This window comes from Neltuma alba, unplaced genomic scaffold (genome assembly GCF_004799145.2).
Source record: "Neltuma alba isolate B1F8T4 unplaced genomic scaffold, ASM479914v2 tig00011126_pilon, whole genome shotgun sequence".
Lineage (NCBI taxonomy): Eukaryota > Viridiplantae > Streptophyta > Magnoliopsida > Fabales > Fabaceae > Neltuma > Neltuma alba.
This window is the reverse complement of record NW_021635862.1, coordinates 202,640-216,687: the sequence shown is the minus strand read 5'-3', so window position 1 is coordinate 216,687 and position 14,048 is coordinate 202,640. Positions and strand designations below refer to the sequence as shown.

Sequence of the window (14,048 nt, the reverse complement as noted above, 5' to 3'; positions counted from 1 at the left end):
TATTCTTCTAGGAATTTCAAAACCAGCAGCGTCCTGCTTAACCAAGACTTCTACCATATGAGGAGGTGTTGTCCATATAATTATATTGAGCATTGATATGACTGGTATCGAATCAGAATTAATCGATCGAATTATTTGATTTACTTTTCAATAATAATATGATTTAACACTTTAACTAAAACGAAGGAATTTAATTATCGCAATATGGACCTTACACTAGATTGTTCGGTGGCAATGGCGTACATGCACACACACACACACATGTATGTATGTATATATTAATAGTGAGGAAGGAATATAAAAGGTACCAGCAGAGTGGCAAGTTCCATGCATAGCTGAAAAAAAAAAAAAAAAAATAATGGATGCAGCCAAAATTAAAAATGAAGAGCTAATTAATTTAGTGGCAGAGAGAGGAGAGGATTATTGACATGGGATCTCTCTGGATCCCGAAATTTTAATACCTAACTTTTGTATTGTATGTGTTTTTCAACCCAACCTTCCTAATAACTAAATCTTGGCTTCTTCCCCGAGTTAATGAAAAGCAATATGCTCTCTCAAACTCTTTTATTTTTTATTTTATTTTATACAATTAAGAGCTCAGTGTGTTTAACCGGTTGAGCAATAATAAGCAAAGACTTCATAAGGTGAGTTAAACTTAATTTTAGTTGGCCCATAAAAAGTCCAATAAGAAAAACACCAATCTATACCACACAGTGCACACAATATGACTCGCATTATTTGGGCTCAAAACATCATAACTAATTAATCAATACTGAATCTGTCTTGATAAGATAAATGTGAGAAAAATTGCAAAATTTTCGACAAATGAAAATCACTTTGAAAAAAAATTTATTTAATAAACTTATAAGAATAATAAATTTGTAATTTTACGAATAACAATATTTGTTTCGAAGGTGCATTTAATAATTAAACATGATTCGTTAGTCATCGCAGTTTTTTCAGATTTCCAAAAAACCACATTTCGTCACTAACCAATGCAACTTTCAACTGAATCAAACCGGCTCCAAAAATTAAACCAAACTAAATATTTGAATATCTGAGTGCCAATATGGGCTCCCTTAGAGCCCAATTAACAATTTTACTTTTGACACTTGAGCTCAATAATTATTGGGGCTCCGGGGGCCTATGGTGGGCTTTGAGTGATTATCTCCCACAGAGGTCATATAAGCCCAGCCCATGAGATTCCCACTAATGATGTTGCAGAGCGGAACGAGGACCAGAAATATTGTTTATCTCCAACGTGATGACGAAGGAGATGGAGAAGGAGAATTGAGCTCGTCATCTTACGGTAGCGTAATCAGCAATGACTGTAGCTCTGGGCGTGTCTTCTTTAGGCTCACTCTTAGCGCATTTACCTCCTCGCAATTAGTTGTTACTTCCCCTGAAGTTTTGCGAGCACGTTCTTTTTCAAAACTGGGCTTTCATTCTTTGCAGTTAAAGAGAGCTTCGTCCCCAAGAAGGTTCGTAATTCGAGCTGCCAGAATGGAGTCCACAAGGGTCACGCTGGGTTTTAGAGCTCCGGAATTTCAGGTAGTTACTGTTCTAGTATTCTGTTCCTGTTTATTTATTTGTTATCCGAGCAAGGGATATACTAGTTCTTAAAAGACGTTGATATCTATTTTCCTCCTGTATTGTTGTTGGATGGATTTAATTAGCTTCCAGAGCCTCTCACTGGGAAAACATGGAAATTAGAAGATTTTGAAGGATATCCAGCCCTTCTGGTAAGATGGCATATGCTAGGTAGAGCCTCCGCTGTCGATTATTTCTGCCTTTTATCATGTCTGCTTTGCCCTTTTGTTAGTATTCGACTTGTTCCGCGGTTCTCTCCTTTTTTGCGGTCCAACGAGTGAGGAAGATTTCAGCGTCCGTACGGAATTAGAAGTTAGCTTCAAATTATATTCACTGGTTTGTCAGTCTAAGATTGGGCACCAGTTTGTCACTGAAACTGGTGATGTTTTAAAATTAACTCATTGACTTGTGAAGAAAATAATTTTGTAGAATGCCAACTAGACGCTGATTCCTGTCTGCTTCATAGTGGGTTTATATCGATCTAGTTAAACCATTTTTTTTCCTTTGTTGCACTGTGCAAACATCCTCATGAGAATTCTTTTTGTTTATTTTCATTAACTGTCCAACCTTATTGTATAAATTTATGAGTGTTTTGGCAATAATTACCTTTCTAGTTGGAGTATTTGCTAATTTAATGAAAGCTTGATCTCCTCCCTTTGCTTTAAATATTGACAAAGTTTCTCTTGTTTTAATATATGTTTTCCCTTCATGTTCACACAGGTTATGTTTATATGCAATCACTGTCCATTTGTCAAACACCTGAAAAAAGATATAGTAAAGCTTACAAATTTCTATATGCAGGTAGTGAATTTACCCACCTTAGAAGAAATTAGTTCTTTCTTTTAGCAGCACTGCAGCAGCATATACTTGCATAAGCAAAATGTTAAAACATTTGTCTTTTGCTTCCCTACAGAAAGGACTTGCAGTCATTGCTATTTCTTCAAATTCTGTGACCACACATCCCCAGGTTCTTGTAACTTCATATTTGATAATAAAGCTTTTTGGAAGCTATACTATTGTTTGTCCAACGTGGGATTGTTCCTCACAGGATGGACCAGAATTTATGGCTGAAGAAGCTAAGCTGTTCAACTATCCTTTCCCATATCTCTATGATGAGGTGCGCTACAGTAAATATCAATGTCTTCATTGTTAATTATTTCCTTTATAGCTGCACAAATGCCTATCTGATTTTATTTGTTTAGCCTAATTATCAACTGACTCCTTTTGATGCAAATCAGCATTGTTCTGTTCATATATTAACGTGATGAAGTTATTTGTTAGGTTCTCTATAGGCCACTTTTACAGCTTAAAATTGAGTTGCTTGTCCTCTTGTGTCACTGGCGCGGAATGAATTTGATACTGATAACTGGTAGACCTATTTCATTCATAAAGTTTATTGAATATTCATTCTGAAGTTTTGAGAAATCTGAGACCTGACATGATCCCTGGGAATATCAATTTCTCAAGATATGAATGGGACACAATGCAACTCGGTTATCATTATATTTAATTAACATGTTTTAAATATTTAGCGTGTTTCTAAGTCATGCTGACAATTTGATGATAATTTCGGAACTCCCTTTTTCTGATAGCATAAACTCATATGAAACAGCAACTGCTGAGGGTTTTTAACTTACAAAGATCACTGAAAACAACTTATTGAAGAATTCGTGAATTCTTCATGTCTTTCTTGAAGCTGGTAAAATCTTACATGATAATGGTGGAATATGTTGGAGTGCAGACCCAAGATGCAGCAAGAGATTTTGGAGCAGTCTGTACACCGGAATTTTACCTTTTTAAAAAGGTAATCACTTCTAGCGTGCCCTGACTCTTGGAAATTGATAGATTAAAAATCAACCTTAAGAACTGGCATATAAGTTGCATTTGCGGTTCAGTGTTAACTGTTAAGCATGAATTTACAAAGGTGTGCGCCGGAGAGCTGGTATCCACTTCTTTCTTTGAAACCTTAAACCAACCCTATGAAATGACAGGATGGTCGGAGGCCGTTTGAGCTAGTTTATCATGGGCAGTTTGATGATTCACGGCCCAATAGCAATGTGCCTGTCACTGGAAGGTTGGCTTCTTTAACTGAGGTTAATTGAACTGTCAGCTGATGGATCTATCTAAACATGCGGTAACCTGTAATTTTTTCTTCTTTTTAAATAAATAAAGGGACCTGAGTCTGGCGATAGATCGAGTTCTTAGTGGCCAGCCAGTACCATCAGACCAAAAGCCCAGGTAATACATGTTGCCATTCCTTTCAAATTGTTCGGGCATCTTTGATTTCCATCATGATCACGTACTTAAGAGTCATCATTTTCTTCTTGTATAAAGTATGGGATGCAGCATAAAGTGGCATCCAGGGAGAGCGTGATAATGTCGAGCTGCGAAAATCTCTCTCAAGATATTTATGTGAGTTCCAGTTCTTATACTCTTCAAGGTGTTCCGGGATTTAGCGATTTCAGCCATTGTGATTTTGAATTATGCGACATTTACTGCTCTTTCCTTTCTTCCAGTGTTCCTGTTTCATTTCATCACCTTGATTCCAAAAAGTGCTGTTTAAAAGGCGAAAATGGTGTGCTGGTTTGGTTTCTCCTGCATACTGTATCTGTATGTAGTGTAACTTATTTAACACGTAAATACTATATGTTAAGGAGATAGGCTTTTAGAGAGTTCCGGGCTCCCGTTCTGTCATGAAACAGTTGTTTCTGCCCCCCGTTTATCAGTACAGGGCTCTATGCTATAACCATGAGTTCTATTTTGTAATTCTTGTGGAAATTGTCCTCTTAATAGTTTTTTTTTTTAACTATGAAAACTTGATGCATGTTGCCTTTAGAGCGCATGCGGGACAGTTGTATCTCTGTTCCGTACAGTCTCTCTAGTTATTAACGTTATATCTTTGTCAAACTCTGGAGTTAAATTAATTTTTAGCGCAAATATAAACTTGTTGTGTAAATTCGTGGGGTAAATTTGTATAAGTTTGCGTGTATTAATGAATAATTATTAAAAGGCTTAATTATACTTTTAAAACTTTAATTTCATACAAGATTTTAATATAGTTCTTTAACTTTTAAATAATATATTTTTAATCTTTTAATCCTGTTAATAAAAATGATGATATTTTGATTTTAAATGTTGGTAAAGTGTTTTTAAATGTTAAAATTAAATTTATTGGATTAAAGGACTAAAAGTATGTGTTTTAATTTTAAGGGATCAAATTGAAATATTATATAAAGTCAAAGAAAAAAATACTCCTCCGGTCCTAATTATAAGACCCAATTGACTTATTTGAGGAGATCAAGGAAGTAAGTTAAGTTGGTTATTTATAATAAATAAGTATTGTCATTCCTAAAATATCCTTACTAATTAAGTATATTGGCTAAAATTATCATTATTTGAAGGATTATCTTGGAAAAAAATGCATAAATATAAGAGACAAAATGGATTTGGGTCTTATAATTAGGACCAAATAAAAAGTCAAATGGGGTCTTATAATAAGGACCGGAGGAGTATTTTAGTTTTATTAAAATATTTAATTATATAATTAAAGTGTAATGTATAGTAACAAATTATATAATTAAAATCTAGCGTATGATAACAAATTTATTTAAATATAAGTCATACTAATTTAAAATGATTTATGCGTAAATCACAGAGAAATGCCGAATGAAAAAAAAAAAAAAAAGGAACTTAATTGTTAGTAGGTTCTTCTTGTGGATTGGTGGTAAAATAACCATAGGATGTCATGTAATTGCCACAAGTTGACATATAAAGGGTATCTTCTTTGTAACTTTATCTGGAAGATTCCAACTATATGAACTTGTTCCCCACACGCCGCTCTGCACATGGTCAAAACGAATCCGTACAGGTCGAGTCTATCCAGGTTTCAGATAACCTAATGGGTTTACTGAATTAATACTATGAACTCAGTGATTGACTCCGATTTGAATATTACTAAAAATGGTCATTATAAAAATATTAAAAATTATCTGCAACAAATTCATGCAGGTCATTAAATCGATTTTTATTTTAAGCATTTAATTATAATATTTTGAACTTGAAGAGCAGATTAAATGATGAGCGAGCTGTGGATTAAAGAATTTACCTTTAGTTTTAGCAAATCCTTATATTAGTGAAAACAATAATGTTTCAGATGATCAAGCACAACACAATCTTGGAAGCATTTAGTACTACTATCTATATGTAGCACTAAAAAAAAATTCAATTTAAAAATTTCATTTGCTTTGCCTATAAGTAAAGACATGCTTTTATTGTTTTTTTTTTTTTGGCTTTCTTTCCATTTTTGTTCACAGCCCGATCATAGAAGGTCAAATGGCTTCCCTGAAGATGTCCTTCCATACAAGTTTATTTGGCGAAGCAATTAACGCTCCAAAAAAACTTGTCTTCTTTGTGGCACAACGCATTCGAATTGTCATGGTCACCGTGACAAGTCCTCCTTCCTGATTTCTGATATGCTCGTCAGGCGAAATCTATTATTAGGAGACACTTCAATAGAAGCCTCCTTTTATTGCCTTTGTCGCTATTATTTCTTCAGTACACTTGTTCTGCTCCTAAAAATCTGTGTGGTAGGTTATGATATTCATCTATTTTGTATCATTGATTCCGCCCAACACTTCAGATTCTGCCTCCAAACTACACGTGTAGTGTCTGATCATGTGTCTCCTGTAGCATAAATTCGCCAAACATGGAAGGTTGGTTGGGGAAAGAAAGAAAGCGATGGGTCACACTTTCTCACATGATTGTAATTTTTTCTTTCTAAATGAATTCAGTTTCATGGCTAATTACAGCACCAAATCCAATGAAAGTACTATTACTGCAGCCTTTTTCTTTTCCCTTTTCCTGCTTTACAGCATGTTGCTTTGATATCAACTGCTGGCAATTCTTGCCTAGTCCTCACTGTAGACTTCATCCATTAACGAAGAAAATAAATCCGCTTATGTGGAGCCCATGTATAGATGGGAAGAATTCTTTAGCTGCAAATCACAAATCAAAAGGAAAGGAAAGCTAACCTAGAGAGAGCCGCTTGACTTATAAATCACACTACATTTGTGAAGCCTTCAGATACGTGACTCATAACATAATACTATTGGGTTATACTTGTAAGTTGACTAGACCATCTTATGTATCTGCTGAAATAGTAATAGTTGCACTTTTCTACAAGTCATTCCACATATCCTCACCTTCCCTTCTTGCTTGTATTGCTATAATCTACACGCCAGTAGATTATTTGATTATATATGATGTGGTTCTAGATGAGCTGAACTACATCTAGATGTACTACCTTACCTTTTAGTTTTGAGGTTCATGTTTCTCGAATGGGAAAATATTGTGATTACTTAACATTGGTGATTACTTGCGTTCTTAACTAGTGGACATCCGATCCATTGCAATATCTGTGGGCCTAGGATGGTCTCCTGGCTACGTATCTTTCAAGAACATGGAGCACCAGCTCTCTCTCTATCTTCACAGAAATTATTGTAGGGACAATTGAGAGGGTGGTGGCCCAGATGCTTCCTATGATTTTTGCCCTCTATAAGCTTACAGCCAAGATAGGCCTCGTCACCTACGCTTTTCTCTGGCCCTTCTCTCCATCCATTTGGATGCTATGTCTGTTTCCTCAGGTTCCTTATCCTATAGCTGCTAAGGTTAATTGAACCCTTAAAGTCTCGTTACTTTACCACACTGTTCAACATGTTTACTTCCTCTGCCATTTGTTGTCGGCAGAAACAGGTTTTAGATTGGTGAGAGACCCGATTCCTCAAAGAATGTTCTTTAGTGGACTGAATTATGCTCTACTCTGTAGCTATATGACAAGGCTTTTACAGCTGCATGCCCGTTTACAGTATAAATTATACAAGGGACTCTTCATTTTTTTTTTTTGGTTACATACAAGGGGTTGTATTTTATTCTTATAAAAAGGATACATAAGATGCACAAAAGAATATTACGAAATGATACGCTCTATGAAATGGAGGACTTGCGAAGGATGGATGGTTCCAGACTTCCAGTATGTATGGTTTGCTTTGAACTGAAGAGTTAGCTTGTATATATAGCTTCCATTCAAAAGGCAGAAATTTGGAATTGCTATTTGAGACTAATCTATACAATTATTTTGTTACTTGAATGAACAAAAAATTAGGAAGAAGATGACGACGACGACGATTCTATTAGTGGTTCACATGATCTGGAGAAACTTGAACAGTGAACTGCGACTTTTTGATTGGTGACTGCCCCTTTTTGGAGAAAACTTGGTTTCTCGAAATTGTCAGTTTCATGCCTGATCTCCTTGAGCATTGCTGTCACATCTTTCATGGTGGGTCGTTCTTCCGGGGATGGATTTACGCACAAGAGAGCCACCCCTAGAACTTGAAGCATCTCTGGCGTTCTAGTACCACATTGCAATACTAGTTGCTGGTCAAGAATTGATGTGAATTCCCTTTTCTTCTCTCTGATTTCCCTGTTAACCCAAGTGACAATGTGGGCACCCTCTGGAATCCTATTATCAGTTGGCTCCATTCCCGTCAAAACCTCCAGCAGCACTACCCCATAACTGTACACATCACTCTTCTCTGTGATCCTTAGGCTGTATCCATATTCTGCAGTTTCAAAGAAAAATCCTCTGATTACTCATAAGTCAAATGGCGTGGAGGATAAGCCAAAATAGTGATTAAAAAAAAGAAGTGTTTTTAACAAATTAATGATACATGACACAGAAAATCAATAACTGGTTTAAAGAGCCTCAGAGCGGATATACTCACCAGGAGCTATGTACCCATAAGAGCCTGCAACTATGGCAGAGGCTTTTGAACACTCAGAGGAATTCACCAGTTTTGCAAGACCAAAATCTGCAATGAAAGCTTCAAATTGCGGTCCTACCAGGATGTTGTTAGCTTTAATGTCCCTGTGGACAATTGGAGGTATACAATCATGATGCAGATATTCTAGACCATGAGCTGCTCCCAGTATGATCTTATACCTTGCATCCCAATCCAAGAACAACCTCTTTTCATGGAGCAACCCACACAAACTCCCATTGCTGATATAATCAAATAGGAGTAATCTTGTTCTTCCATTGTTACAGCATCCGAGAAGCCTGACGATATTTTTATGTCTTATTGATCCTAAGGTCTGAACCTCTGCAGAGAACAAATCTCTCTCTGGTGGCTCGTCATTCTTTATTGGCCAGAGCTTCTTCACTGCAATTATCTGCTTCATTGGAGTCTCTACTTGATAAACAATCCCCGAGCAACCCTTTCCTACAACGTTTGAATCTGATAACTTTGTGACAATGTCATTGATGGAGAAGTTAAGTTTTTGAAATGGAGTAAAAGTCCATTCCATTTCACTTTCTTCATCAAATTTCCTCTCAAATGTGGCCCCGTGAATTCTCAGAGCAAAAATCACTCCAAAAGTCACAAATACAGCCGTTAAAATAACACCAAGAAAAGTGTAAATAATAACATTTCTTACTGACTTAATGCCTTGGTGATTTCGATTCATGTCACACTTGCTAATGCAGAGCTCAGGGTTGCCAGCAAATGCAGCAGCAGGGAGTTCATGAAAGAACTTTGTATCTGGAAGTGAACCAGTGAAACTATTGTAGGAGACATTCAAAGACACTAAATTGTCAAGACTACCCAGTATTCTGAGGCTGCCTGTTAGCTTGTTGTGGGAGAGGTCTAAGTTGGAAAGTTTTGAGAGATTTGAGAAGCTCTCTGGAATGGGACCTGTTATAGTGTTCCAACTCAAGTTCAAGAGGATATCCAGTCCTTGCAATTGTCCGATCTCATCTGGGATGGAACCAGAGATTCTGTTGTTGCTAATATCCAGCAACTGCAAATTCTTACAAAGGCCCAGTGACTGAGGGATCAAACCTGTAATGCTGTTGCCACTGATCATTAGCTTATTTAAAGATGTAAGCTTGCCCAAATTTTGGGGAATACTTCCAGTTATTCTGTTTGCAGAAAGATCCAAGACATTAAGAACAAGTAGGAATTCAAAGGAGGAAGGAATTGCTCCTTGCAGCTGATTCTTGTGCAAGTCAAGCATTTGTAGCTGATTGCAGTTGCCAATTTGGTTGGGAATTTCTCCATTGAGTAGATTATCTGACAATTCAAGAAAGCTCAATCTGCTTAAAAGACCTATTTCTGGTGGAATTGGACCGGTGAGGTTGTTTGATCCCAGCCGCAGCCTGACCAAGTTGGTGCAGCTGCCAATATCTGGGGGAAGTTGACCTGAGAGTCGATTTGAAATCAACAATAGCTGAGTTAAGTTCTCTAGATGAAAGAGAGCACTTGGAATTGACCCAGTGAGGAAATTGTGTGAGAGATCAAGTGCCTCAAGTTTCTCACAGTTGGATAGTTCTGTTGGTATGCTTCCATAGAGTTGGTTCTGCCAAGCAAAGAACAAGGTGAGTTCTTTCAGTTGTCCCATAACAGGTGGAATCTCGCCAGAGAACCTGTTGTTATCTAATTCAAGCTGCTTCAGTCTGGAAAAATTGCCAATAAAGGAAGGTATTTCTCCAGAAATGTTATTATCAGAGAGAAGAAGCTCCTCCAATAAGAGCAAATTTCTAAGAGTCACAGGGAGCTCACCTTCCAAGGAATTCAAAGAAAAATCTACAACCATCAGATTTGTACAGTTGCCCAGACTTTCTGGAATGGTGCCAGTTAAATTGTTCTGCCACAGCATTACTCTCCTTAGGCTTTTCATGGAGCCCAATTCACAAGGAACGTTACCAGAAAGCTGATTTTCATATAGAAACAAATTCTCCAAGGCTGAACAATTATGAATCTCTGGTGGGATATGACCTGTGAGGTTTGCTGTGTAGACAGAAAGCGTCTTGAGATTCTTAAGTTCCCCTATACTTGAAGGAATCTCCCCTGAAATCCCAGTATCTGCAAGACCCAGAAAAGTGAGAGCTTTACAATTTGAAATCTGCATTGGAATTTCACCATGGATTCCCTGATTTCCACCTGCTCGAAACATTTCTAGATCTTTCAAATGGCCTATCTCTCCAGGAATCTTGCCAGAAAGCTGGTTGTCAAACAGTTCCAGCTGACGAAGCTTGGAACAATTCCCAATTTCTGTTGGAATTTCACCATGTAAGGAATTTGAATTTAATTTTAACCACTGCAGATTAGTTAACTTCCCCATTTCTGCAGGAATGGTTCCTGATAAAGCATTGAAGCTGAGGTCCAAAGAAACCAGAGACGACAAGTTCCCTACTGAACTTGGAACCTCACCAGTAAGATTTCCATTTGAGATGACAAGAGTGGTGAGGTGACCAAAAGAAAGGAGTTGCGTTGGGAAGCTGCTACGGAGATTGATAGATGTTATTACAATATCTGAAACAAAACCATCTTTGGAACACCTTATATAATCCCATTTGCAAGGACTTTTGTCGGTTGGATTCCATGAAGAGAAGGAAGTAGCAGAATCAGAGGAATTGAATGTTGAAAGCCATGAAAGCAGGGAGAGACCTTCCTGGTTCAGAGTATAGACGGATGGAAACAAGGAGATATTAAGAAGCAAGATAAAGAGAGTTATTGCATTGCTTGACATGATGAGGTCGGCGTGCTGCTACTGTTGTATCTCATCAAAACTGCACCGCGCTAGTCTCTCAAATTTACTCTGTATGTTCCCTTTATCATTGATAGTTGGATATTGAATTCCCATTACACCATTTAAAGTTCATGACAAGGACGTAGACTTTTCCTTTATTCTCCTTCTTGAAACAGTATTTATTGTTTCCTTTGAAGTAAGTTTACTGCAAAAACAGAACAAACAGACAAATTTGAAAGTTGGCATAGTAAAATTTGGTAAATGGTAATTGAAGGTTGACTTTTTACTTGGTTAAGTAATAAATAGTATTGATCCTTTCTTTCAATAATTTTTTTTTGCATTCAGGATTTAGGACTGAAGTTTCAAAACTGCAAGAACACAATAAATAGCGGCTTCTGTAATGTATTATATACCCAATTTTTGTTATATTAAACAAAATTTTAGTACAGGTTTCAGCATTATGTAATGGAGCTGTTATCCAGATGTAAAGTAAGAGAATATCGGCTGTGAAAATGACTGTATTGGCTTATACTCCTCCGGTCCTTAATATAGGACCCAATTATTGAGTTGGTTTGGATCTTAAATATAAGACCCATTTCTCATATTTGTCAATTTTCTCTAAATTATCCCTATAGATACTCCCTCAACCATAATCAAGTAGAAGAAGAAGAGGGGGTATTAAGAAAGATGATTATGGTATTTTAGGAAAAACGTGTCACATTTCTTATAATTAACTAACTTACCTAACTTTCTTAATTTAATCAAATTAGTTAAATGGGTCTTATATTAAAGAACGGAGGCGTATATTGTTTTCTGGGTGGTAACTTGCCTGATACATAATAGGACAATATAACTGGGAGAGCAGGAGTGCAGTTCTGAACTGTTGCGATTTTTTTAATCCTTTAAGAATATCTTGGTCTCCTCCTCTGTATTTTTCTTCTCTTTTAGCGATAGTGTTCCTTTTATTTATTTGTTATATTTTGCTGTTGTAGCAAAATTGTTCATTTGTTGTGAAGCACATAACAGCAGTTTTTCTTCTTCCTGGTCCTTTTAGGTGCAAGTGACAGTAGTTGCTGCGAGTTCCTGGAGCCACCATGATGATGGTTCATCTAATTCGGCATAACAATCCAAGATCTGAGATGGACCAGGCAACACCCAACAAAGAATAAATAATAGGCTTATTAATGAAAGAAAGTGGTAGAGACCACAAAGCCTCAATTTTTTCTGTTATATATGCATGGTGAGGTCTCAAAATCATGTTATATTGATAAAGTCGTTTCTTATCATGAAAGTCAGCCAGTGATAAAGGTGCATGAACCTTTCTTCCAATGTATGCATGAACCTTCCTCCAATTCTCTGACTCCTCTAATTTCTGATTGTATTGAATTCCCCAAGGTAGAATACTGGAAATAGTACTATTGAAGCCTCCCAGGAAAATGAAAATTGAACAGGAGGCGTGTTGAGATAGATATATGGGTCAGATCGTGGATAAGGGTTGTGAATTCAAATGAGATATTTATCAGTCACTAAATTATTATTACCGAGTGACTTATTCGTCGTATATGATATGATATACAGATGTGTGTGTGTGTGTGGTGCTGGTGGTGGTGGTGTTAGTGTGAAGAGAACATCATAGAGAACTTTGAAACAAAGAAAACATACAAACAGAAAGATTCAGAAGGCAGAAAACGATCTCTCAGGTTCACGGGTCTGATGGAGATGTCAAGCGAGACAGTATGGCCCAAGTTGTGGATTTGGAAGGTGGGGGCAAATCATTCCCCAACCACAACAAGAGGTTACACACTAGCTTCTCCAATTGCTCCTTCAACCTTTCCCTTCCAAGATTGACTCTTTCTATCTCCCTTTGTCTAGACGAAGCGACAAAATAAGGTGGCAAGTTACGCTGTTATACTGTACGCAGAAGGAATCATCATCCTTGTTACAGTATGGTAAGAAATTATTCAAATATGAGTCCTTGTCCATATTGATAGTACTACGCACGGACTGGTATGTACTCTATCAGGGAATGTTAGGTTTCCCATTATACTGAGAAATACAACTGAGATGTTATTATTAGGGTTATGTTTAGGCATTGGGACGATGGAGAGGAGGACACAAATGGTGGTACAGAACAGAGCGATTGGTTGAGAAAGGCAAAGCAAGAGAAATGGAACCATCGATCTTTTGGCTTACCATGGAATGGAAGGGTCCACTGGGTTCTCCAGAGCTGAATTATGGCTGAGGGGGAAAAGTGGGATTGGCCAGCATAGACCACTAGGCAGGCACATGTTAAGTCCTCATCTTTCATGAATTTTAATTATTATTAATATTAAATATTGTTGTTTTAGGCATATGATGTGTAGGGGTGTTCAAGGCCGGCCCGTCCCGGTCGGCCCGTTCCGGTCCCGGTCTTATTGGGACGGGACGGATCCGTCCCGAAATTTTTCGAGACGGGACAAACCGGGACGGGACAAAAAAGGGACCGGGACGGGACGGGACACGGGACGGGGTCGTCCCGTCCCGTCCCGGTTCCATTTTTTAAAAAAAAAATTTTAATTTTTTAATTTTTTATATAATATTATTTTTTCATATTTTTTTAAGATTTGAAACTATTGTATGGAACTATGGATATATTTATTTAGAGTTTTTATATTTGTTAATGATTTAAGATTATTGATGATTAGAATTTTTAGCAAGTTTTTATTGTGTTAAAAGCTTTTGTTTAGAGTTTTTAATAACTATTATATGTAATATTTTGAGCTTTTGTTTAAGAGTGCCCAAACAAATAAAAAAGATGTTTTTATAAGATTTAAGCTCAAAAAAATATAATTAAAAAATTAAATTTTTTAAAAAAAAATTAAAAAAATTAAAAA

The 14,048-nt window shown here is 36.8% G+C and overlaps 3 protein-coding genes and 1 long non-coding RNA gene across 9 annotated transcripts in view; 3 read left to right on the top strand and 1 right to left on the bottom strand.

Annotated features, from left to right (window-relative positions):
• Positions 1–4,405, top strand: part of LOC114761561 (uncharacterized) — a 30,392-nt gene extending 25,987 nt beyond the window's left edge. Inside the window, exons 1-11 of one of the 5 annotated variants that reach the window (XM_028950956.1) lie at positions 1,238–1,309; positions 1,456–1,551; positions 1,677–1,742; positions 2,311–2,391; positions 2,504–2,557; positions 2,639–2,707; positions 3,332–3,394; positions 3,582–3,664; positions 3,763–3,828; positions 3,925–4,002; positions 4,107–4,405. In XM_028950956.1, coding sequence (XP_028806789.1) covers positions 1,504–1,551; positions 1,677–1,742; positions 2,311–2,391; positions 2,504–2,557; positions 2,639–2,707; positions 3,332–3,394; positions 3,582–3,664; positions 3,763–3,828; positions 3,925–3,964 — 570 coding nt within the window. In that variant the 5' untranslated portion in view covers positions 1,238–1,309; positions 1,456–1,503 and the 3' untranslated portion in view covers positions 3,965–4,002; positions 4,107–4,405. Of the gene's footprint in view, positions 1–1,237; positions 1,356–1,455; positions 1,552–1,676; positions 1,743–2,310; positions 2,392–2,503; positions 2,558–2,638; positions 2,708–3,331; positions 3,395–3,581; positions 3,665–3,762; positions 3,829–3,924; positions 4,003–4,106 lie in introns of those variants that run through there. The other 4 variants (XM_028950957.1, XM_028950958.1, XM_028950959.1 and 1 more) reach the window with 4 other exon arrangements.
• Positions 4,406–7,605: 3,200 nt separating this feature from the next.
• Positions 7,606–13,165, bottom strand: LOC114761580 (LRR receptor-like serine/threonine-protein kinase RCH1). Its single transcript, XM_028950986.1, has 3 exons — positions 12,838–13,165; positions 8,370–11,380; positions 7,606–8,207 (listed from the first exon to the last, which is right to left on the bottom strand). Exons 2-3 carry the CDS (start codon positions 11,173–11,175, stop codon positions 7,747–7,749), a joined length of 3,267 nt encoding a protein of 1,088 aa, XP_028806819.1. The 5' UTR covers positions 11,176–11,380; positions 12,838–13,165; the 3' UTR covers positions 7,606–7,746.
• LOC114761582 (uncharacterized) lies at positions 11,184–12,484 on the top strand. Its single transcript, XR_003742172.1, has 2 exons — positions 11,184–11,246; positions 12,230–12,484. It is a non-coding gene; the product is annotated as an uncharacterized LOC114761582 (long non-coding RNA).
• LOC114761581 (uncharacterized) lies at positions 12,900–13,507 on the top strand. Of its 2 annotated transcripts, XM_028950987.1 has the most exons (3): positions 12,900–12,970; positions 13,048–13,182; positions 13,253–13,507. In XM_028950987.1, the coding sequence occupies exons 1-3, from the start codon at positions 12,912–12,914 to the stop codon at positions 13,404–13,406; spliced, it is 348 nt and encodes a 115-aa protein (XP_028806820.1). In that variant the 5' UTR covers positions 12,900–12,911; the 3' UTR covers positions 13,407–13,507. The 2 variants fall into 2 exon arrangements, 1 of the variants encoding a protein (XP_028806820.1); XR_003742171.1 differs by lacking the exon at positions 12,900–12,970 and having other exon boundaries at positions 13,059–13,124; positions 13,253–13,323.
• The last annotated feature ends 541 nt before the right edge of the window (positions 13,508–14,048 follow it).

Bases quoted from the DNA above. Each gene is read 5' to 3' on its own strand.
- LOC114761580 (XM_028950986.1), bottom strand. From the start codon at position 11,175: ATGTCAAGCAATGCAATAACTCTCTTTATCTTGCTTCTTAATATCTCC. The intron at 8,208-8,369 runs GTGAGTATATCC...TTGAAACTGCAG, and splicing joins TTATGGGTACATAGCTCCTG to AATATGGATACAGCCTAAGG.
- LOC114761581 (XM_028950987.1), top strand. From the start codon at position 12,912: ATGGCCCAAGTTGTGGATTTGGAAGGTGGGGGCAAATCATTCCCCAAC. The intron at 12,971-13,047 runs GTTACACACTAG...CCCTTTGTCTAG, and splicing joins TTCCCCAACCACAACAAGAG to ACGAAGCGACAAAATAAGGT. The intron at 13,183-13,252 runs GTATGTACTCTA...TGTTATTATTAG, and splicing joins ATAGTACTACGCACGGACTG to GGTTATGTTTAGGCATTGGG.